Source organism: Leuciscus leuciscus (assembly GCF_965113295.1).
Source record: "Leuciscus leuciscus genome assembly, chromosome: 2".
NCBI classification, from domain to species: domain Eukaryota; kingdom Metazoa; phylum Chordata; class Actinopteri; order Cypriniformes; family Leuciscidae; genus Leuciscus; species Leuciscus leuciscus.
The window spans coordinates 5,384,820-5,411,173 of NC_138726.1; the positions used below are offsets into that span (position 1 = coordinate 5,384,820).

Below are 26,354 nucleotides of genomic sequence, written 5' to 3' on the forward strand. Positions count from 1 at the left end.
TATATATATTTAAATATCTTAATATGGATTTGAATTTGAACTAAACCCTTAAATTGTTCAAATTAGCCAATAAAGAGACTAAAAAATATATAAAAATAAACCCATTCCAGGCTTTTGTGATGGCCATGTCAAATGATTCCTGATCTCTTTCCGATCCAGTTCCGGTTTTTCCAGGTTCCTATCTGAATTCCTGCTGCTCTCTTTCTCTCTCTCTCTCTGAGATCAGTGAAAAAATATCTCCAACCGTCCGGACTCTCTCTCTCTCTCTTCACCTTTACACATTATGTCTGCACTGACGCCTCTCATTTCGCTATTCTCCAACTCGGCGTTGGTTTAATCTCGCAAATATGGATTGACTTTGATTTTACTCGGTCGCCTGTTGAAGTTTTGAAGCGGCGGATCGTGTCTCTGCTCAACGAGCTTCATGTTTCCTTCGGCAACTTTCGGAAGTAACTCGTTCCGGATGCGTTGTTCACACTATTGAACTGATCCGTGCGCGCGATCAGGGGGATTTTAAATCGGGATCGTGTCCGAGAGGCTTTCCACACTTCTTTTATTCGTGTTTAAAGTGATGGCGGAGCGGGGAGCCCGGCTGCTCCTCTCTCTTTTCTGCCTCACGATCACACTTTCACATGCTGAAAAAGGTAAGTCTGAGATTAAAGAGCATTAAAACTTTCTGCGGTGCGACCCGCTGCCTGTTTCTCTGGAGTGTGAAAGGAGTGTGTGACTATTTTCATCTGAACTAACTTGATTTCATCCAGTTCATCGAACACACACCGTTCAGACAGCCTCATAAATCAAAACATATGCGAAATATCTCCTACATTTGCTCTGAAAAGGCTTATTTACTGCAAAGGTGTGTTCTGCATTAACACATTTTCACCTGAATGGAAAACCCCATTCCTTCATCAAATGGAAGCAAGTAAATTAGCCTAAATCTCGTTAATTATCATGTCTGTGGAAATCAGTGTTTTTTCCACGCACTGTTGGAGTATCATATAGGCTACTGCTTAGACTCTCTCTCCCTCTCTCTCTCTGTAAGAAATAGATCTTTTGCATCATAATCCTACATATTTTTCCTGTAAAGTTGTCAGAAGGCGAATATAGTGCAGTTGTTTTTGACCATGCACTTGAAAGAAAAGAGAAAAGGTATTTTATATATTATCTATCATGCTTATTTTGGTGTGTGTGTAGAATTCTGGGCTGAACACATGAAAATGAATGACTTTCCCCTGCTTGAAACCAAGCAGAAAACATACCTAGGACAAAAAAATAATAATATTGCATATGAATATAATGCTGTCTTTACCCAGCTGAAGCGGCATATACTGTATAACCAGGAAAGATGCCTTAATGCTGCACAGAGGTGGCATACATGCATTTACACTGACATTGCAATATCTGTAATATTCATATGAAACTATCTTTAATTAAAATAAGAATATGAATATAGGTTGGCTACATGAATACTAAACATGATTAAAATGGCAAAGTTTAAGATTGCACTTCATGTGCACAGAGCCAAAGCAGCATCAGAGGTGGCTTTGATGCAGGGTCAGAGCTACCTTTTTTGTTGTTTGTTGTTGGTACGGTTTTATTTGCCATTGCATTGCATTCTTGCACAGAATATGGAGCCGAATATGGAATATATTGCATGGCTGTCTAAATATGCCATTATAGAGAAATGGGTATTTTTGCTTCAGAGCATATAGAAACTGAATCTTTTGTTGGTTTATTCATCATCTTTGTTCATAAGGTGCACCTTTAATTTGCACGATGCATCATTTAACTCTTTCACTGGTTTTGGCAACATGTTTTCACTAGTTTGCGCTTGTCTATTAGGCTCACGTACGATGAAAGCCGGCCGTAGTGGAGTTTGCGGCTGGGCCGTCTTGCGTGCAGAGGCTGATGAAAGCTGCTCTGCTGCATGAAAAGCAATGTGCTGTGGTAAAAAAATCACAGGCTTTGCTGGAGATCATACAAAAGAGAGGAATGGGGGGCTGGGTGGAACGGGCAGACTCTGTCTGGAAAGTAATAAAACCAGGAGATTAAGGGGGGGAACAGGGAGTTCCTTTGGGAGTTTTGATTGATTCCAGAGAATTGGACCTACATGCGGAGAGTGAGTTTCAAGTTACTAATTGTGGGGTCCCCTTCTGAAAATGTGTGTTTATATGAAACACGTTTTTAGAGGTCTTGAAGCACACAAAGATTGTCACCTACATCTCGCCGATAACAGCATTCCAACTTTTCGTTGTTCTGGAAAGGATATGGGCATGTCTTGAAGTTGTTGGTTTTTTTGGGGGGGGAAAAGTTGTCATTGCATCCTATTTGCATCCCATCTTATCTGCATAATCCTGCTGGAAGAGAACTGTGTGCTGATGGCTTCCCTGCGGACAATGTAAACAGCGTGCTGAACTGTATAAACACCCTCACTACCTTGTCTGCAACCACTCAGCGATGTAAGAGATCTGCTTCCTTCCAGAGGCCTTCATCGCTCTACATTACACAGACCTAAGCGAGACCTGAACAAAAGGACATGTGTTGAACTAACATGGATAGCGGCTTTTTCTCTCTCTTTCTGTTCTGTAGGCTATATGTACCTGGTTATTAAGTTAAGTTAGGCCTGGTTTCACAGACGGGGCTTAGATTAAGCCAGGATTAGGCATTAGTTCAGTTAAGACATTTAAGTAGCTTTTTATAAGATAAAATAAAAACATTACTGGTGTGCTTGAGACAAAGCAATGGCACAGACATATTTTAAGGTGAACAGACGGGATTTAAACTTTGTCGGCTGAAGAAGAACCAAGTTTGGTTTGAAGAGGAAAAACGTGCCAAGCACAATATCTCACAAACTGAGACACTGAGTTGGTGTTCAGGAAGTTTAATTACCCAAATTATTTTACCCAAACTTAATGTTCAAATTTCTGCTAAATGTAACCTTTTGGTTTCTGTTAAAAAGGTAGTATTGGTGCATAATTATTTTATATATTTTTTTAAACAAAAAAGGTACTATGGCAAATTGTATACTAACAGAATGCTTTTTTTTGAACGGGCCGCGTTGTATTTTTGCTTATTTACAGTATCCGGAGAGAGATATTTTAATCATAGATAGGCCTAAATGGATGCCTTTTTTGGGGGGGGAAATATTCCATCCGCGCAATATCTTGTTTGGTCATATAGCTGTCCATTGCATTATAATCATTATCCAAAGTCATCATTACTGTTGCAGCTGCATGTTTTCAGATGTCAGGGAACAAAGAGGATCAATATCACAGTAACAAATTAAGTATTGTCAGCAATTGAATCTCGCTGGAAACGGGGCGTCACAATAAAGCTCCAGCTGAGAGATCCAGCCTTCGATGTTCTTTATTAATTTAGATGGACAATGAGCCCTTGGCTAATCGCCTAATGTGCAAATGAAGGCTTGATAGCAGCCTGTAAAAATGGATTATGATTGATGGGAGTTATTTGTTTATTGCACTAGCTGCAAAAGTGCTGGTTAATAATTTGACCTCATATTTGTCAACATCTGATTTGGGTTTCTTTGTGCGAGAATCACACCCTTTCAGTGTCCGTGTAATAAGTGATATGGTAGGGTATTGGGATGTTTGGAATGGCATACTAACTATTTCATATTACATATCGCTTTGCATGGAATGGATGATGTTATACTTTTGCCAAAATAATGAGTCTTCATATCACACCAGAATGCAATGCACTCGACATGACATGCCATTTAGAAAGCAAAAAAAAATTAAAAATCAGCCACTATCATCTCTTGTTTCTCGACTCATCATTAGATCAGACAGTGAAATGACTAAAAATTTAAGTCTAAAATAGGCATATTTTGTTTCTGACGACTGAATGTCACATGGTGAGATCATCTGGCAACACTTTAGCATGCTAGAGTTTGAAATGTTCAGTGTTGCACGCTGTTTCAATTATTGTTTAAAAAAAAATAGTACAGTATGTAAGCTTGAGTATTCCATTCCCAGCTGGCCTTGATTGGCTGTGTCAGGAATGCTTAACGTCAGCACTGGCTATTCATCAGCATTTCTTTTTTGTTTGGTGGCCTTGAAATTGAGGTATGAATGGTTAAGGGCTACTTGTGAAAATTTGAGTCCATTTATTGAAATGGTGAGCTTCTGCAGTATGAGATTATTGGAAAGATTTCTGGCCAACCCTGGTCAATTCTGCTCCATTACCATCAGTGGTGTATCATTATAGTGTATCATTATGTTACTGAGTGCACTATTTTAGTGTAGCATTTGAGAAAATGACCAGTCTACGCAAATACACACGAGGTATAGCGTATGGCTTTTTGTTGTTGTTGAAGAAATTCCTATGAAATGGTCATACCTAAGGAATGTTTGCTGGTCAACACCCTGGTTTGGGATCTGAGTGGTTGAGTTCCCAGTGGATCTCTCTTTGCGGGGGGAATTCTCTCGCCAGCCTCTGCAGCTGGAGAACATTATGATGCATGTGTGATATGAATGCTCGGTGAAGTGAAGTCAGGCAAAATCCTAATAGAGCTTCTGATAAGCCGTTTTGTAGCGTCTCCCTCTTGGTGTGATTGGTTTAGCCCTCGCTAATCTAGAATCATGCTAATAATAAATGGTATTTAGATAGCTCCAAACGAACAGCACTACTAATATTTCTTATACTTGAACAAACCCCTCGTTTTAAGCATCATTTAAACTTTAAATTGCTTTAAAGATATTCTATAGACTCAAATCATAATCCAGTATTGGGTATATATCAACTGATAAATGCAACTATGCGTGCTCATATTTTTACATTACCTTTGCATTTACAGGTTATCTTTTAAAACACAAATTTAATAACACTATTAAATAATCTCAAAATGAATATCCATTTGTGATGCCTACATTTACTAAATTTTATTTCTAGTGTTTTTATGTTTTATTATTATTAATATTTCTCTAACTCTCAAAATAATTGTTTTGAGTTGGGCAAACTTAAATTAAACAAATTAGTGCAAACTACTTTTATGAGTATGTAGAACTTTTGAGTTCACATTTTAAGTGATCTGAAATATATATTTTTTTTTTTGTTAAAAAAACGAGCTTTTGCACGTTTCAGTCTTTGGAGAAAAAAACACGATTTTCTCTGCTTTTTCTTTAAAACATTTTTATGAAACTTCAAACATTCAAGTGTTGTTAAAAAAAAGAATGCATGAAGCTAGAATGAAATGTTTTTTATTTTTTTATTTTTTTATTTTAAAGCAGAGGCTCTGTTCTTTCTTTTGATATACTTGTTCAGATATTCATACAACAAAATATTCCGGGGGGGCCATGAAAATTTTCAGAAAATTATTAAAAATGCTGGCGTTGGCTGGCAACTTTTTTTTCCAAAAATGCTGAGTTAATATCAGTGGATCGAGTCAAATGTAAGGCCCGAAATCTTATAGAGTCATGATGGTGAGTGACCCAGAATCCAACTTACTGAGTTTTCACAATTCTGTTAGGCATATTTCACAGTTCATAACCACACCACTGATACCAAATGCTCAACTAGAGCAAATATGAGCTCTCGATTGGGGGAAACCATTTTTTTTCCATGTGGAAAACTGCATGTGGTTCTGATCACTGCTTTCAGTCCGACTGAAACCCATTTTCTGCTGAGCCAAATTGTTCACATGTTGAGCTTTCGTTCTTCTTTCTGACCATGCACTGCCATGTTAATTAGTATTGTTCTCTCCCTATCTTTCTGTGCTGCTATTTAAGCTGTCATGAAATGGGGTCTGCTTTCTTTATGGCCTGTTTAGTTCATCAGGAATCCTGAAAGCTACAGTGTCCACACACCTGCCGAAAATGCTGACAAGTTAACTTTGTTTCCCTTTTATTTGGTTCCCCGTTCTCAGCAGCAAAGGTTATATGTGAGTAATGGCAGCATGAACTGATATCTGTGCCAAGCATCCCGGCAGACTAAAGCTGTGAAACCACTGAAGGCGATTGAAGCACCCTGTTGTTGTTGCTCATTGCTTGAACGCTGACGACGGGCCCTTCCCTCACGGCTCTGTATAAAGGTCTCATAGTGTGGCCTGTGGAAGTATCACTGAAGACGGATTGTGAATAAGCTGAACGTCAGTGCCAGTCTGCATGAACTCCGGCTTGTGGCTCTTGGCAGCTCAACCTTCGCTTAAGATCTTCTCGACACGCCGTCATGCGGTCGGCTTAAAGATCCAGTAAGGGCTCGCCAGACCTTTCTGCTCCAAAAGCAAACACTCCTTCCTTTGCTTAACCAAGGAAAATGCAACATTAAACAGTGCATTTTTTTTCTTACATGTAAACTAGTCATCTATTTTCCATACGTCACTAATCATTAAAGCTGTACTTCATCTGGAAATTTTACACTTTAATATCATTTACTTAGTTCAAAATCCAAATAGCTTTTCACAAAACTTGAGTAATTTATACTTATTTAGTTCCTATTACAATGAATGTGTAGTGGAGCTTTCAAGCTTTGAAAAACAATCCAAGATTTTCAGTAATTAATAACTTCTCAGCTATCATTTGGCTTCAATAGGTTTGGAAAATATAGCAAGAGTTGAATGGACCACTTTTATGACACGATTATGTTTCTTTTGAATTTGCATTTTGCACGTGAAGCTAAAAAAAAAAAAAAAAAAACGTGGGTGAATCAATTCTGAGTATTTATTTGACAAATAAAAGCAGGATTTGTCAAGGTTTTCACTCAAAGAAATGTGTCTTAAGAGGCTTTTCCTGAATATGTCTGAAGAATCTAGCCCAGGTTACATCATGTGCTGTAAATACTGTATAATCTTGGCTGAAATGAGTTTGAATGGTCTGAGGTAGATTGAGTTCTGCTCTTTATATGTTCAGTCCTGAACTTTTGTCGAGATAATGGATGTCAGAGAGCCATAAGGAACTGTGCAGTACTTACCTTCCATTGTAATTGTACATTATGGACAGTTATTGTAGATATTTACTAGGAATGCATGACATAACTCATTAAATAATGCGATATTCGATATGCGACACGATGATGCTTAAAGTGTGTAAAATAAACGTAAATTATCTTTAAAATATATGTAAAATTATATAACGTTTCACATTCTTTTAGTGACGAGAAAACATCCCTACAGCTTCTGACAGTGAACATCAGTGTTTTACTGTAGCGTAAGAAGTGTTATTTTAACATCAGTGTAAACCACGGGGTTCAGGTTATCAGGTTATTAACAGCAGAAACTGAATAATCAAATGTAATAATAAAACACTGCTTAGTTTTCACTGTATGAATTAAATATATCCTGATTCTTATTAAAGCTACAAAAAAGTTATTCAGCCAAGAGCAGCGAGTGATTTTCTCTCTGTCTTTTGTTCATGACCACAGTTATTGCAAGCCGTGGCGATATGCATACATTTGCGATATTTCGATAATTTCGATATATTGTGCAGCCCTAATATTTACAATTTCTCTGCATTTTTATGAGGTAAGTCTGTTTAGCTGATTTTATTCTGGGAGGTTGCATTTGTAACGTGTAGGTGGTCTTGCAGCTGCAGTGCATGCAAGATGAGATATGAAGAATTTCCTCCCAATGGTTCGGAGTGACGGGAATGATGGAAACCAGCTGCCCTGGGTCCCTGGCCTCAAGATTTGACCTCTGACCCTGCGATGGATAAATGCAGCTGGAGAAAAAAGCCAGGAAAATAAGATAAAGCCAGAAAAGCACCTGCAGAGTATACGCTTGACATTCCAGCACTGGATCCTCGGACACGTGTCACATGATCCCAGCGAGTGTGTTCGGAAGGGGGGCGGCATCATTAAGGGGAGGCCAGCTGTTACTGTATATGCCTAATGAGCGCTTTTAATGGAAAAGACTTGATGAACACGCACATTTGACCGGCTACCTGCGGAATAAGTACGCCTACAGAATCTTTTCAAAAAAAAATTCCGGAAATAACTTTTTTCCCCTCCTTTATCTAACTTTTAATTCGTTTTTTTTACTGATTTAATTAGTGATTTACTGTTGGAAACGCACCTGAGTGTGCAACACATATCCCGGTCTTTACATTATAAGCGTGATGTTACAAATTGTTGTTAATTTGTGATTGTTCATACACTTGAATTATTGTAATTATCACCTTTTTGCTCGAGAGTATATTTAGGTGACAAAAATGTAGTTAGTGCAGGATTAGGTGTAGTCTGCTTTTTCACCAAGTAAGAGTGTAGTACTTTAAACAGTTTAACACATTTACTGCAGAATGTAATGCCGATTGCATGTGGGACTAGGAATGAGTAATCACTGCTATAGACCAATGCAAAAGTGCCCCATTTCTCTAATGCACTCGAAAAAGAAGCAAATGAGCTATTTGGCGAGATTAAAGAAGGCCTATTTGCAAAGTGGAGTGAAAATCTTCCTGGGATTCTTTTATACACACATATTTTTTTTCTCATTGCTGTTGTGTCTCACCTTATAATAAGGTTTGATATTGGTAATTTGACCATTTTGGAAATTATAGTACAGACCCATTATGTTCATCAAAAAGCAATTACAGGAAGCCACTATTGCAGGATCTTTTTATGTATGGTAATTATACAAACTCTACTTATATCTTCCGTTTCTCACCTCTAGACGTTTACACAATCATCCCGAATCACAGAATCGTGTACACAATAACTTTATGATTGGATAATTAGCAGTTGCACCCAGATGATATCACAGTCATTACCCTTTCTCATCTTTTGAGTCATCTTTTTTGGGGGCAAAATAAACACTCGTGGATGTTGAGCTTGAAAGATTGCTTCACTGAGGAATTCCTAATGGATAATACAAATTCGCTGAGCAGTGAAGCGGGCCGTCCCACCCACGCCAGCCCAGTTCATAGTCTTACTGCCGCTGTCTGCATTCCCAGCATGGCTGGGCCAGTAATTCACAATCAGGGTGGTGTCGCATATTGCTTGCCGAAAAGAGGGGGGGTCAGGGGTTCAATTGCTCCCCCTGGGTAAAGCCTTAGATACATAGTGACTGTACGGCTGCCCCACGCTGACTACAGTGGTAATTAATTTCTAATGAGGGTTGGACCGCTCGCCTGTGCCATTCTGCATTGAGCCCACAGGCTCCAGACGTATTCTTCCATGCCCCATTTGTTTAAAGAGTTTGTAATATTCTCCAGGAGGTCAACAGTTTCATTCCGCTTTATGATGTCTACTCTCCTCCAGTAATTTATTTTATTTTGATTAGATCGCAAAATATTCAGATATGAAAAAGATTTGTCTTTTTGGTCTTAAGTTTTTCACTTAATCCTGGTTCTAGTTCAATGAACCCATTCCAGTTTAATTCAATTTTTATTTTATTTTATATAAAGTTATGCTCTTTATGCCTCATTTCATTGCTCTTATAGTGGAAGCATGCCTTCAGCGCATTCAAGCAGTTTTAATTAAAGTCGGTGACTTGTGTATTGTGGTTTTGGGTCAGTGCTGAAGTGGCTTGTATTGATAACATTTCCTGAGAGGAAACTATTCTGTGAAATACAGGAAGCCATTAGGAAGTCTGGGCCTCACATCTATCCGCAGCCAGTAAACAGTGACCAGCTCCCTGTGTTAGCAGTATGGATGAGCCTGAGTGCTCGTGAAGATAATTTTGTTGTGAAATTTGTTGGTTATTTATGCAATTTTTGTCTTAGAAGTGTAATACACACTATACAGGTGGAGCTGGGGAAGGTGGAGGGTTCCTGAAAAAATGCTACACTGCTAGCCTGGTTAAAACCAGACCATTCTCAGTAGTAACTGAGTTATGGTCTGGCAAAGCTTCATTAATAACTCATTTCCAAAGGGGCGTCACCAACGGACGTCGCTCAAATGCCTCTGGGCGCAATTGGATAGACCTAAAACCGATCAGAGCGATCGTCATCGTGTAAAGCCATATGCTTCGTCCCAATTCGCCTAAGTTACACTACGCCATAAAAGTATGTACTCTTTTTGTGAAGAAAAGGTATTTACTTTTGAATGTGTAGAAAAAAAGTAGGCAAGCTTTGGGACATACTACTTCGTCACATTTATCAGACGGATCTGTCGCGTGCGTCCTGTCACGTAAACTGCCCTGTCAATCATCTTGTCACAGTTAAAATCCTCTATTAAATCTAATTTAATTCCCTACCGTTTCGGAGAGAAATGTAGTAGCACGTTCATCTGCCAGTGGGTCTTTCATGGAGACTGTCCTCATGTGTTTGCAATTTGAATATAATAATGCATTTAAACGTTGGTGCGCTTCACCAACCGACGTCGCTCCAATGCCTCTGGGCGCAATTGGATAGACCTAAAACCAATCAGAGCAATCGTCATCGTGTAAAGCCCGCCTCAACGTTTATGATTGGTGCCGCGATTTGGACGGATTAGATATGGGCTTGAATGAGGTCTTTGCCAGACTACTTGCAGAGCAAATCTAAATTTGCGGGAAGTTGTCTGGGTTTTCCCAGGCTACTACACTGCAAATGCTGACCAATTATTTGAAGGTTGAGCAGCGAGCTCATTGGCTACTGATGATGCAGGAACCAATCAGCTGTGCCCTATAGAGAATGATGTGATTGCAAGCAGATTGAGTTAAGGACCGATCAGCCTGCGCCATCTAGAGTTTCACGACAGAACTTTGTATTTATACAAAAAACAGAAAATAAAATATGTTTAAAGGACTGAAAACATTGATCGAAACAGTTAACGCTTCTACGCTTCATGGGTCCGGTTGGATCTGAAAACCTGAGGCCCGACTTTAGACGGTAGTTGGGGTTGCTTAAAATGACCAAACCCTCCAGGATACTGGTGTGTGCAGTGTGGGGATTTGCTTCTTAATATTAACATAAAAATGTATTAAACATGGGTTAAAACGTAGCTAATAAATGTTATGAGGAAGGGTCGGAGAATAAATTTCATCTACAAATAAGGTAGGATGGTTTTAAATCTACTCCTGGTGTTTCTTATTTCTCTTATCTGATTTTGGTCTTGTGTCATCTCCGGTTTTGAAAGTCACCACTCGCCACAGGGATGCAGGCTGTGCAGACATCGCTGCTTTTTTACATTCGGGTCCAGTCGGGTTTGAGTAAAATTCGGGTCGGACTCAGATCTTATTTAATTGGGTTTGTCTCGGGTCAGGTTTTTCTTTTTTAAAAATCGATTTATGCACGATTGGGTTCGGATAAGAAGTGATTCGGGTCGGGTACAGATTTTAGGCCCTGAGAAGACCTCTAGTGCACGGCGTATATAAGCTCCCGCAAAATATTGAGAGCCGGCTCGACTTTACTACGACTGGTTTATCACCGGTGGACACGACTCCCTGAAAAGCATATATAGGTTACACAATAACCTCAATTTAATGACCAAATCGTATGTTTAGTTTAGGTTTTGGTTTCAGTGATTCAGTAAAACAATTATTTTTTTGGTATCATTCATATATGTAGCAAAGACAATGCGGGACTTACATGCCAAAGTATGAGCAATATTATTAATAAAGCTTTCAGTTAATACTGCTTTTGAAACATTTCATTTAGATTCCCATCATATTTTCTGACATTTTTTAAAAAGAAAATTATAATGGCTTTCAATCTCAAGTGGTTTCTCTTCAAAATTTGTTAATATCACTTCACCAGCCTTTCACAGCAATTGTATATTTTTTCTTTTTCTTTTTGGACTGATGTTCAATTCAGCCTTTAGTCTTTCAATATTGTAGAGATCCTAGAGTCGGGATAATTAAAGTGTGCTTGGAGCGATGATCTCCAGAATGAGATTTACCCAATATAAACCTTTGTTCATTTCCAATTCTTTGCTCTGCACAGATTGATTTCGGCTCCTTGACGAGCTCTGGAACTCATTCAGGTTGTTGTTATTGAACCCTTGTAACTGAATTACTCAAGGTAAACCTTTCCTAATATAATTTCAAAGCTTTGTCGTCCATTTTCATCTGGCGAGTTCCTTCTGCTAATGAACAAGTAAATGTGACCATTAAGGTTGTGTGTTTCGGGTGGATGGCAAATACAAAAAAAAAAAATACAAAAAAATGGATGTCGTCTACTTGCACTGGGTTCCTTCATCAACAGAAATGTAATACGGCGCATTGATCACCCATGAAATCGCATATCGCCAAACATCACTCCAGAATCTCAGTGGAAAATTGACTAGCAGTTAAGTGGTTTTGGAGATGTGCTATATTGGGCCCCTGAGAACCTCGGTGATGCTTCGCTACGTCTATCCCGTTGTGCGGCGCTCCTATTTGAATTTCAATCAGCACTTGATGTGTTGTTATGTGAAGGAATGGGGGATGGAGGTGAGGTGGAATATGTGGCGTGACCAACGGAGACTCATTTGAGGCTCATTTGTGTCCCAGGAGGCACGTACCGTAAACTCCTATAGCCGCTGGGCTTGCAAGCACTATTTTTACTGCTAGCTCAGACTGGAGGTGGTACGATCAATATTACCCCCCCTCCCTTCCTCCTTCTCCTCTGTTTTGTGTCACTTCATCATGTGCTGTCACATCTACCACACCTTAGTTTGTTATATTGAATTAAATGTGCTGTGGTAGCCCGTGTCATTCACTCCACGGGGTTCGAGACCGTAATTGTATCCCGGACTCCATTAAACAGCCATATGTTTTATGGGTATTTACCATAATGTGTGATTGAATTATTCCGCGTGCGTTTCTTACAAATGCATTGCATACTGGGAAATGCTAATTCTGCATTTTCTCTACCTTTCCATATGGCGCCAGTCAGACCTCTTAGGTCTCTGCGAGTGATGCCAAATGAGCAGTTTTTGAAATGAGATTGTAGCCGACAGTGTGAAAAAGACTTGAGGAGGACAGAAAGGACAAAGCTTTCAAGATGAACAACAAATAATTCATGTTTTTGAGGTACTAGCTCCACCAAAAGCCACATTTGATCCATTTCCCCTTGCAGCCGGCTTCCATTAATAATGGATGATAGTTTCTTCCCCCATCGGAGTCCTGCGGGGCACAAATCCCCATCCCAACCCCCCACATCCCTCCACCGTGGTTCCCATCATTGACTATCCTGGTTGGGTTCAGGGCTGAGCTTATACATCAGATCGCACCCTGACTTAACTCCCATTGTTAGTTTAGCCAAGTGCATCAGGAGGTGTCTGCTTTGTTGTGTTACAAAGCCAAATGTCATGATATGACGTTTTAATAGAAATTCTTCTCTCTTGTGTTGAGGTCACCTCGGACAATGCTTCAGATACCTTCATGCTGTGCTAAAGGAGCCATGTGGTTCTTCTTCTTTAGCAGTGGCACAATGTGGAGAGGTCAGAACTGGATGAGCGCTGGAGATTTATGGCTGGTTTGGAGTTGAATAGGAATGCTGTGAGACATGCCAAGTGTATGATGTAAGAAACTGGCCAGGCTTACTCTCACTGCCACAGCGAATGAAGACAGTGATGAATCAATGAGAAAATTAAAGCACGCCTCATGGTGATTCAGAAGTCTAAATCCTGGGGGGGAAACTAGGTCATACCAGTATAATAAGATGGTCAGGCTGGTTTTGGGAATATGATCGCTAGTTTGTTGCTGGTCTGAAGTGGCCTACCAGCCCAAACCAGTGTAAAGGAATATTCCAGGTACAATACCAGTTAAATTTAATCAACTGCATTTGTGGTATATATACAGTATATATATAAAAAGATTCAACCTCTCGTTTTGTTTAAAAAATCTAAAATTGAGCTTACAATGAATTACTTACAATGGAAGGGAAAGGGTTTTAATAGCCTAAATGTGAAGCTTATAATAAAAAAACAGAAATGAACTCCTGGTAAAATGTGTATTATTTGAGATGTAATGCTGTTTAAATCATTTTACAGTTGTTTTAGGTTTTTTGATGTTGCATTGTCATGGATGTGTGGAAAATTGGATATAACCTTACACAAAGTTGTTTAGTAAAAAAATTTTTTTTTCACATTACAATAACGTATTGTTAATGTCTTGTGTCTATTGAAACCGGGATTGATGCCATTTACTTCCATTTCAAGTGCCTCATTGTAATGTGTATTTTAGCTCGAAAAGGAGGAGACAAGTAGAAATTAATTATAGTGGTAATCAACATAATACCATAAATGCTGTTAAAGATGATCTATCTAGTTGAAAAAGTATGGCTGATCAAGCATCTAATGGACCAGCTAATGGTCATAAATGAAAAACCTTGATTGTAGCTCATTGTAGCTCAACACATCCACCTCATGCTATCGCATACTAGCATTTCCCATAAACCTCCGAAGTGTGGATATGCTGATCCATTAAGAAATTATAGTTGGTAATATCACACTGTACAGAGGTGTTTAAATTCATCTGGCATAGTTGGGCTTTGAGAACAGACATATTATTTCCACTTTTAATTAACAATTTTGTTTAAATAGAGATCAGGATTCTTCCACGAATCTGAATAGACAATTAAACAAGATAACATGTAATTTACTAGAGGTTCTTACAAAATGTTCATTGTTAAATGAAATTAATTTGAATTAATTTTTTTTTTTTTTAAATCAGCTGAGTGAATGATTCAGTGACTCACTCATAAAGCCTTTTTTAAATTTATTTTTACTGAATGAATCAACATTTTTGAACGATTCTCTTGAATGAATGATTCAATGACAAATATATTTAAGTCATCTGTCGCCACCTACTGGTGTAACGATGTAATTGATGCAATCTTTACTTGAAGCATCTAGTCTCTTTCAAAAGGAGATTTACTCTATTTTGATCACTACTGTAGACATCAGTGTTTATATCTGAACTATACACTTTTATCCCAGTACTTCTGTAATGATCTGAATTATTTTAAGACCGAAATAGTGATACTGTGTGGTTGAAAAGACAGTTAGTGGATCTGTTTCATATCTATACATATGAAATGATCGTACTTGTTAAAGGTTTAATAGACCAAGCCGAATCGAGATCACGTGGGAGTTTAATCGTGCAGCTTTACTACAGAGCAGTTTATTCGTTTGATAATTCAGCCGCTCATTGTGTGCCTATAATTTAACTTCTACTTTTTGAATATTGACTGCAGTAAAGCACTTATCTGAGCTTTGTGAATCTCATTTTGTATAATTTAAAATTCCTTTTAAATAGCCGTCAGAAAGCTCAAAATTATTTCCAGGGCTTCCAGGGTGTTTGTCGTCCTAAAGGCGATTTGCTTCTGTCCATCAGTCTTTCTGTCATCTCATTGATCCCTGTGAGTCATGAATATGTAGAAGAGGCTGCTGTAAAGGAGATGGGAGGAGTTATTGATGTTTGACATTGAGAATGTGCTAAAATTGCTCTGAAATCATTTTCTCTGGCCAGAGAGATTATAAAACACTCTAGAGAGGATTATTACCTCCATGTGTTCCCTTACTTAATTCATTATTATTATGATTATTATTATTATTGGCAATATTGAAGGTCTGTCTGTCCTTTTGACATTGAATGGTTCACAATAACAGTTTACTTCAGTGCTATTTTAGTATTATCACTATTATAGTATTCATTCATATTTTGAATTAGATTTTATTTAAGTTTTCATTTTAATTTTAGTTTGTTTTAGTAATTTTGGGCGCTTGAGACATTTTTAATATTTCTATTTAGCTTTGTTTCAGTTAGTTGCCATGGCAACATTTTTCATTAGGTTTTCTAAATGCAGGTGCTAATATGGTGTTTATCAATTAATTTCGAAAACACTTTAAAAATCCAGTTTGAACATACAGTGACATGAATGCACCTCTTTTGAAGTCTTTTTTTGATAATATTTGTGTATCCTTGTATTATTAGGCTATTTCATTCAAAAAAAAAAAAAAGTGTAGGGCATTATAAATATTTATAAAAAAAACTTGTTGTATGTGGTGCAACCAACATACATATACATAAAACGAGAGAGAGAGAGAGAGAGAAAGAAAATTATATAATAGAAAGGACCCGTAAAGACATTTAATTATTATTATTTTTAACTAGTCGTTTTACAAAATCGGGTTGAGTGAATGATTCAATGACTCACTAAGACTTCACTTGTTTCATTACTGAATGAATCAGCGTTTTTGAATGAATCTCTTGAATGAATGATTCAATGACCAATTCATTTTTTAACGTTCACTTGTCGCCACCTACTGGTGTAACGATGTAATACATACAATCTTTATTAGAAACGTCAAGTTACTTTTAAAAGGTGATTTACTCTATTTTGATCACTACCGTAGACATCAGTGTTTATATCAGTACTATACACTTTTAATCCCAGTTCTTCTGCGATGATTTGAATTATTTTAAGACAGAAATAAAGATACTGTGTGGTTGAAAAGTCTATTTTGTTTAGTACTTTAAAAAGCCGAATCGCTGTTATTTAGGATTAAGATCACGTGGGTGTTTGAATCGAGATCGTGATCTTTTAACGATTAATCGTGCGTCACTAACAGGGTTATAAAGCTTTTTAGTACCTAACCATAAGCACGAGCAATAACAATAGCAGTAAACACACACTTCCCATGTGGAAGCAGATCGTTCTATGAATAGCCAAGCAGAACTCATGATACAAGGAGACGAGGCCTGCTGCGACACAACTAAGAACACTAATTCTTTCTTAATTATGATTGCACTTACTGTTAACACTGGTAAACCTCAAAAGCTACTCAAAGAAGTCCGACCAATCACGTTTTAGAGGAGTATGTGTGTTGAGCTCCATTCATAGCAGTGCTATTTGCCCATTGCCATGAAATAAGCTAATTGCTTCTGTACAACTGCTGTTAAAGCAAATATTTCAGCCGCAACACAGACGTGAATGTTTTTCATGAGCGGCTGGCATAAGCAGGGTTATGTTTTTGATAGATGTGCATGAATAATGATTGTATACAGCATATCAGATGTCTACATCTGTGTTTGCTCGAAGAAAATGATCTTGTTATGAGATGGTGTCATAAAAGACAAGGCAGACATTATTGTATTAGTTCTCAGATATGAGCGTTTCTTCACCCAAGGGGTATAATGGCGTGTTTTGATGCTCTGTGCGTGAAGAATCATGTCTGGAACACAAATCAGATTCTGATCACATAATGACTCAAGAAAGAAATGGCAAAAGTGACATATTTCAGCCCAAACAGATTTCTGTTTACATTTAGCTATTCTGAGAGCCATTTTGTCTGGAACTGATGGAGAAGAAAAGCAAAAATGTTCCAGTTGTTTAAAGAGGGAACTCAGTCAGTCATGTAAAGTCTTTCACACAGCACATAAATGTTCAAAGGGGAATCAAACGGGCCTTATTTTGAGAGGATTTCTATTTCTCATTGTGTGTTGGTGTTGGTCAGCGGCTTGGCAGCATTTGTGCTTTTCCTAGCAAGCATGGATGGTTTTTAAAGGGATTGCAAGGGTAAATTATAATCTTTACACCCTTTAATTAAACGTACCCTGTGTGGTCTTGGATATTTTTACATGTTCAGTTTGAAACGTTCTCAATCTGTTTCATTTAGACTGACACCTCCCCACACGAAAACGTGGTGATAATGTGGATGTTCTGCTCGGCTATGGGGAAAAAAAAAGATCATGGAAAGAAACCACAAGATTTCAAACTCTGGGAAAACAATCCAAGAATTCATCTCAAACTGTGACTGCGTGGAACTTTGATACAGGGTGTCTACCGGCCCTTAAACGTGTTAAAATGCACTTTTTAAAAAATAATGTAGCATGTAACTAATTTCATTTATATAATTCATTTTATTATAATATAACAGTTTATAATCACTTATATATAAAGTTTAGAAAAATTTGTTAATGTTTTTTGAAAGAAGTCCCTTCTGCTCACAAAAGGCTGCATTTATTTAATCAAAAATACAGTAAAAATTGTAATATTGTGAAATATTCCAATTTAAGAACTCTTTTCTATTTGAATATATAAAAAATACAATGGATAAATAGTTAATGCTGCTTAATATTTTTGTGGAATCTGCATAAAAAAAAAAAAAAAAATCAGGAATCTTAGCTGAATGGAAAGTTTATTTGATATACTATAGAAACATTATAATATATATTTTATATTTTGTAACATTATAAATGTCTTTACTGTCACTTTCGATCAATATAATCTGGCCTTGCTGAAAAGTATTAATCTCTTTAAAAACAACAACAACTGCTGTTTTGTCGTTTTAATGTCATTATAAGATAAAAAAAATTAAGTAATTCAAATGCATTAGTCTTCATTAAATACATTTTTTGGAAGGAGCAGTCCTGCAAGTGGTGCAAAATGTGAGCTGTAGAACATCATACATATACCAGTGACATAAAGTAAGACATATACTAGTTTGAAGAGAGTGGGTAGATTGTGACACACATTTAGTTAAAAGAAAAAGTAAATTTAGACACATGAATGTTGATGTTTGGCAGACAGTCTGCTCTATTAGACTGATATTCCTCTGATTAAATAAACTGTGAACATAAACAAGATGAGATGCTGTGCAAGCCAGTCATCTTCTCTTCATATTTTTGTGCAGGACCAATTATTTGTCCATACTGTGCACAACCCATATGTTTATTTCAATCAATTTTTTTTCTATTTGCTGATATATAAATACATGTTCCTCTATCTCCCATGGACATTTATTAGCATCTTCTCATGCTGGATCCCTCAATCAGTGGCTGGTTTTCTCCCGTCGGATCTCCTCCCCCCCTCTCTTTAACTGCCCCCTGCCCCATGGGACTTCATAAATATCATTTCATCCAGTGGAGCTGCTGACATGGAGCAAAGGGCCGCCATAAATAATTCATCCTTAGTCCTGGCTCCCTGTTTAGGAATTCACAACACAAGATCTTTACTATGCAGGTTTGGAGCAGATCATGATCCAAAGACCTCCTCTCTCGCTCACTCTGAGTTCTGTGAATGTCTCGCTGTGTGTATCTCCTCCTCGGGTCCTTTCCAATATTTTATGTACACCTTTGGTCTTTGTAGAGAAAAAAAAAACCTTGATCTTTGCCGTCTTTTTTCTTCTGTCTGGCTGTGCTTATTTCTTTCTTCTTTGCTTAGTACTTTTTTTTTGTGGCAAAAAATTTGTTTAAGGCAAAAATGTAGATTTGTTATCTCTCTCACTGCCTCAAAGCGCTGGTTTTAAAAGATTTTTTTTTTTTTTCATTATTTATTCAGAATCTCTTAAGTCTTTAAGATTCAAATATTCCCCTAGATAGTTTTATAATATTAGTCTTAAAAGGCTTGAAGAATATCTTCAACATTAATCTCCTTTGTATGCCTTTTTTTCCCCCCAATCTTTTTTTTTACTTGCACATTTTCCTTGAAAAATACACATCTTCACACCTTGAAATAGCTTGAATGTAACTCGACACCCTTGCCTCATTTAGTATTCGCGGTTCTATGAATATGCAAATGAGCCCCGCCTCCACTCACTCACTCAGCTCAGAGATCCACTGGTTGACGATCACACGTTGATCTGATTGGTTACAAGGTAGTTTGTGACGTCAGAAACACCAGCGATTTCAAAGTGTGTTTTTGAGACTGTCTTTGGTTCACTGCAGTTTTAAGGAGGAAATACTCAGCAATGCTGTCGACTTATGAATTTACACATGGTTTGTCTTAAAGCATATTAAAAACACCACATAGACATATAAACAACATTAAAAGCTTGATTTTCACCACAGGGGGGCTTTAATGAATAAGGGAAGGTCTCCTGTGTTATGGAAGTGATCTAATTTCTGGAGGAAACTTCATATCTGTGTGAATTTAAATATTTTCTTATCAAAGTATCACATTCAGGAGCTTTGTGTTTACTTGCACAGCATGCTGATCAGAATGCACAGATGACGCAAGTTACGTAATCAGATTACATTTTCAAGTAACTAGTATCGCATTCCTTTTAAATTTAAAACTAAATATCTGAGTTACTTTTTTAAAATACACTTACTTGGCACTTACTTGGTTTTCCCATTTATTAACTGATAGCTGTCTTGTTCTTTCATGTTGAGAGAAATCGTAAGTGCCAAGACGTTGTGTGTGAACATGATGCTTATTGTAGTTCTAGACTAAATGTGAGCATTTACTCATCTCAGATTCATTATTCCTCAAAATGAATGCAAACTCAGAAGATTACGCAAACCTGCAATAATGAAATGTTAAATAACACAAATATACCTTATTTATTTAATCTAAATTTTTTAAGCAATGTCTTTGCTGCTGATCTTCAACATTACGAATAAGCAAAAACTACTTATTTATACATAGATAACATGACACGTCACAATGGCAGCACAGCTGAAAGGTTTGTTTAAACTCATTACTCTCCATTAAAAGTAACTAAGTAATGCAATTAGTTACTTTTTTAGGGAGTAACGCAATATTGTAACAAGCTAGTTTTAAAAGTAACACTCACTGTAGATGACTACATTTGATAATATTTGCAAGAAGTACAAGATAATTTGTAAAACTGAACCCAAAATGCATTGCTCTTAATTTGACCTTTCATTTTGAATGCAAATGAACCATGACTTTTAATCTTGAAAATATTACCAAAATATTTTTTTTTTCTTTTTTTTTTTTTCTAAATAGGATTGAAAATGCTAAATCATTTCTGAGATGATAACTGGAAGCCATAAGCTGAATTAAAGTCGCACTGATTTAGGCCTTATGATCACACGTACTGTTTGATAAATTTAATCTCTACATACTCTTTCACATATTATTTAAAGGGGTGGTATAATGCCCTTTTCACAATATGTAAAATAAGTCTCTGATGTCCCCAGAGTGTGTATGTGAAGTTTTAGCTCAAAATACCCCTGATATATTTTTATATAGCATGTTAAAGTCACTTTTTGAGGGTGAGCAAAAACGCACCGTTTTGTGTCTGTTCCTTTAAATGCAAATGAGCTGCTGCTCCCGGCACAGGGGGCGGAGCTACAACAGCTTGTGTGCTTTTACCTCACACACACATGCACTGAAAATTTCTAAAACTTTTAGCCTTTTATGTTCAAACCGGAATCAGACAATGATGGAGAGACTCAAGAAGAAGGGATAACATGTAGAAGCAACAGGACATCTCTGAATGGTTAGTTGATGAATTTATGTAGCTTATGTGTAGTTATCTTCTAGTCATTGATTAGCATATTCTGTCTTGATAATATATAAATCGTGTTCAGGGGGCGGGGTTAATGTAAATTCTAGGGTTGGTGATGTCACTAACCCGGTAGGAATGTCCTCTAGTCCCAGCCGTTTGTTGTAGTCCTTAAGGGAATTTCTTTAAAAAGCAAATATCTCCCTTTGCTTTGAACTTTGAGCGTTGTAACTTTGCAGATGTTGTTTATGCTCAGCAACATTACACACTCACTAAAGTTAGAAAAGTGAAATCATAATCAACCACCCCTTTAAAAACATACTAGGCATTATACTTTGTTACTCAAGTATTCCTTTCTGATCATATATTCCGTGGCTTTCTGGTTATCAGTGCAGTGCATTATGGTATCCATTGTTCATTTTTAACGAAGCTTTCATGTGTTGGATTTCCGGAAGAATCAACTGAGGTGAAGTCAGTGGAATGCTGAGAGGAATTGTGGGTAGGATTGTGGGTGTCCACCAAAGTGTTTTTAGCCAGCTGAAACCGCTAGGCGCTCTGCTGAAAACGCCTAGCTGTGGGCGCTTGAGAGCGTGGCGTTTTTTTTTTTTTTCAGTTGAGACGCTTTGCTTATGATACGGAATATCCACGAAAGTGTTACTCTAGTGTCTCATTTCACACATATTTTGTTTCTGTGTTGATTGAAAATGTAAATACAATGCAATATATTTTCTCTGGCTCTTGTTTTAAAGCAACACTACCTTAAAATAATGTTTCCAAAATCGTTTCAGTGGTTCATCAAGTCGTAACAGGCTGAAAGGCACCTCTGGATTCGCTTTGCAGCCCTATATCTGCTATAACCTCACTGTGCAAGTTTGCCAAACCGGGTCGTGTTTCTGTAGTTCGAATGAGACATAAGAAAACTACAAATTTGACTTGCTTTACGGCAAGCGTTGCAATAGTCATTATTTTGTTTTTCTTCGTTTCTGATGTCGCAATACATCATGCTTTCATAAAATCATGCAACATACTCTACCTTGTCTGTGGACATCGTTCATTCAAAGCCGGTGCTGGATAAACAGCGAGCGTGCGTGCGACAGTACACTGCGGGCGGCGAAAATATTTACGACAGCGGTAATGGACAATCCTGCTTCCAACCTGTAGGGGGGCCGAAGAGGAAAAGTTCCTTAGTGTTGCTTTAAATGATTTTGTTTCGTTATTACGCTTGTTGTCATCTGTTGACGTTGTACAAGCAAAATGTGGCGGTTGGTCGGTGTGGTATTAGTCCCGCCCCTCCTCCACTGTGATTGGACGGTTGGGTAAAAAGTGACAGTGATGAGCGCTGCGTTTTACCCAAAGTTGAATATTCTTCAACTCTCGGCGACCTGAAAAAAAACGGCGAGCGCTTCAGCGTGAAAAAAACGCTCAACGCCTCGTTACGCTCATGGCGTTTAAAAACGCGGCGCTCCCCATTGAAAACAATCAAAAAAACACGCCAGCCGCGTGAAAAAACGCTTTGGTGGACACACGGCCTTAGTGAAGCAGAGGCATATGTGATGTGAGTTAGGCCTGCAGAGAGACAAAACAGCACTTCTGAACAGAAGGAAACCTATTTTTATCATAAAGGATAATTCAATCATGATTTGCATGATCCCATAAGAGATTTGTTTGAAGTTATTGTCTCTTGTTTGAATAGGCTTACAGATAAATGGTTGTTTCTTCCTCTCTTGCCATTGAATAATGCAAATAAATGCTATTTGAATAGTGTCTTAGCGTGAATGTTTTCTCAACAGAGACCATTGCTGACATTTCCACACAATGCTGGTACAGAGCTTCATGCGATCTGACAGCGAGGCTTTGGTCCTGAGGCTCCGTTGGCTGTCTTTGTACAAATTGGTGTCAGTCTTAGCAGTTTAGTTTGGCCAGTAAACAAAGTCTCTCCGTGAAGAGCATTACTGTTGCTGATGCCCTGTTTTACTCATGGCTTCTGCTTTACAACGGCTTTGTTTCACAGACATACTGTCTTAATCCAGTACCAGAAGAGTGCTCTGGCTCAAAGGGATAGTTCGACCAAAAACGATAATTCTATCACCATTTCCTCACCCTCATGTGACTCTGAAGCCATCTTCTGTTGGCCCCAAAAGAGATGTAATGCAAAATGTTCACGCTGTTCTTTTCCATGCATTAAAAGTGAATGGGGACTGATGTTGTGAAGTTCAAAAATGAAATAAAAACCCCATATAGTGGCCCAGACTACGAGGTGACAAGGGGGAAAAATTGATGAGAAAATATTCAAGTACAAAAATAAAATTATTCATATGTTACAAAATATGGCATTAAAAAGTATATACATCTCTAAAGTTTCTAATTTGTTTTTATAATTTTTTTTATATGATTTTAAAGTATGCATTTGTATGTATATATTTTTGTGACCTTTTTTCCCCCCATGGATCAATATTTAAAATGATATTTTTCCTCTTGTAGTTCTTTTGAAATGGAATACAAAGTCCTCCTTGTTCATGCATAATAGCTGTGTTTATTTCAGCTTTATTTGGCTTGAAATTGTGCCTGAGAGAGTCCATAAAGAGGGCTAAATTGATTTTAAATGATATGTATTGGACAGTTAATTAATACGGCTAATTGAGTGTGTGAGGGCCCATCATGCTGTTGTACAGATGCTACCTCAGGAACTGACGGCCCCACACAGTCATGTTTTTATTGATTGCTTCTCGCACCCTTTGCCCCATAACAGTTGTCCAAGGCCACAATAAACAATTAGCCTGTATCCGCTATACTTATAGCCTCAACATGCACCTTGCAGCCCGTGATTTACCCAGGGGAGGGTGTTGGCGAACGAAGGCACCCCTCAATCGCTGGATGTCTCCCACCTCCCCCCTCTTGCTTCATGGAGAATGAAGATAAATGCTGCTGTGGATGGGGATCAGGCTGGTCTTTTATGAGCCACTGGAACTGTGACAGAGATATTTGCCCTAGAATACCTCCTCTCAGGCCTGACTAATATCATTTCTCGTTACTTATAATTCATTACATGGCTCTCTGGATACTTGATTCTGATTGGTCAATCATAGCATTTAACTGTATTTTTAACACAAGAGCTGACTTTTAACTTAAATGTGCAAGGCTTCTGGTGTTCCACTTCCAGTTGTTTTGGCTGTACAACGACAACAACGGTCCTTTATGCTGCTTGATGTTGCAATTTGGTATTTATTATGATATTGTGTAATAGATAATGTACATCCAGCCGACTGTTATCGCAAAATAAACCCTAAAGTCCCCCTTTTGTCAGTAATTTTATCTCTTAAAACTCATCTTTGATCACCAAAATGACACATTTAAATGTTTTTCCTTAAAAAACGTAATTATTTATGCCTTATTTATGCCTTAAAATATCTTGAATGTAACTCGACACCCTTGCCTCATTTAGTATACGAGGTTCTATGAATATGCAAATGAGCCCCGCCTCCACTCACTCGTTGACGATCACACGTTGACCTGATTGGTTACAAGGTAGTTTGTGACGTCAGAAACACCAGTGATTTTCAAAGCGTGTTTTTGAGACTGTCTTTGGTTCACTGCAGTTTTAAGGAGAAAATACTCCATGGTTTTACACATGGTTTGTCTTAAAGCATATTAAAAACACCACATACACACATAAACAACATTAAAAACTTGATTTTCACCACAAGAAAAACAGTTCAATGAACGAACAAGATCAAAGGCGACGGACATTTAATGGATAATGTACAGTTGGATCACTTATTACACAGCTTTTTACCACATAAATAATGACAGGGACATGAAATATAGATTTTTTTTATTCAGTTTATAATGATCCATTACAGTGTACAAAATCATTCCAGCAACAAGACGAACACTTTCAACAATATTACCTTAGGCCTGCTACGGTAATGACCACCTGAAGTTCTCCGGCTTCATTTTACATTAAATAGGGTCGATAACTGAGGCGCAAGATTACGGTCATTATACAGCACTGCTATAGACGGCAGTCAGTGTCGGGGAATAACTGACCTCGTAATGTTGCGGCTGACCAATTAGAATCAAGCATTTCAGAGAGCCGTATAATGACTTTATTTATTATCGTAATCATATATGCACTGGTTTTCTGCGCAATTAGTTTTACCGTTTACTGCACTTGTTGTGATTCTAGTTATTTACCAATAGGGACTAATGAATTGGAAGTCTTGGACATTGACAGTAAATAGCTCACTTTTGCATTGAAAAATCAACAGTGCTGCACACATCCTGAAAAGTGAAGCTAAAACATTTTGATCGCCCCCTGGTGGTATAGGTCAGTATAGGTCATAACCCCCATCCCCCCCCAATCTAGAAAATCCAATTAAAACATTTTCCGAAGATGATTTCTGTCATTTTAGGTAGTTCTCATCATGCTGGCGTATGTTCAAGTGTTTGTTTTTCCCAATACGTTAGTTAGTTTAGTTAGTTATTGAGAGCCTAAGTCCCTCCCCTCCGCTTCCGGCTCATGGGACCTTATTTCGGAAAAAAATATGTATGGTAGTCAATGGCGAGAGACAACTTATCTTTTTATCCCGTCTGAACTGTGCCCTGAATTACACATATAATGTTTGTCAATTTAAAAGATAATTATGAAAGTCAAGAAAGTCGCAGTTTGTCATAAAACAGAAGAGTAACATCTAGTTTTATGTGAAAATCGCTCAATGAACTACATCTCTCGTCTCGCACTATGTACGTATGTGTGCAGTCTGGTACAAAACACTCAGGCATGACGGCGTAACGTTACGATTATAACGTAAGACTATAGAAAAAATAACAGACGTTAGCTTCAGTAAAGTTAGCTTCATTCATTGAGAGAAAAGGCATGACGTCACATGTGCGCCTTTTGGGTTTGTAGTCTTTGTAATTACGTATTTTCACAGTCTTATACCTCAACAGTTTTACATCAAACTACGACTTTCTTGACTTTAAAATGTATCTTTTAAATTGACAAACATCATATGTGTAATTCAGGGCACAATTCAAACGAGATCAAAATATTTGTTGTCTCTCGCCATTGACTACCATACAATATTTTTCCAAAATAAGGTCCCATGGTGGTCCACCGGAAGGGGAGGGACTTAGGCTCTCTATTTGGTGCAATCAAAACGGGGTGTAACATAGGGGTGGGCGATATGGTAAAAATATCATATCACGATTTTTTTCAGGAAAATCACGATTAACGATTTTATCACGATTCTTTTTTATGTTGGTTTTACTATTTTGTGACTGAGCATTACAGCCAAACT

The 26,354-nt window shown here is 37.7% G+C and overlaps 1 protein-coding gene across 7 annotated transcripts in view; it reads left to right on the top strand.

Annotated features, from left to right (window-relative positions):
- The first annotated feature begins 206 nt into the window (after positions 1 to 206).
- Positions 207 to 26,354, top strand: part of neo1a (neogenin 1a) — a 177,613-nt gene continuing 151,465 nt past the window's right edge. For 3 of the 7 annotated variants that reach the window (XM_082160896.1, XM_082160900.1, XM_082160899.1), the window contains exon 1: positions 208 to 644. In XM_082160896.1, the coding sequence (XP_082017022.1) occupies positions 572 to 644 (73 nt within the window). In that variant the 5' untranslated portion in view covers positions 208 to 571. Of the gene's footprint in view, positions 645 to 26,354 lie in introns of all 7 variants that reach the window. The other 4 variants (XM_082160897.1, XM_082160898.1, XM_082160901.1 and 1 more) reach the window with 2 other exon arrangements.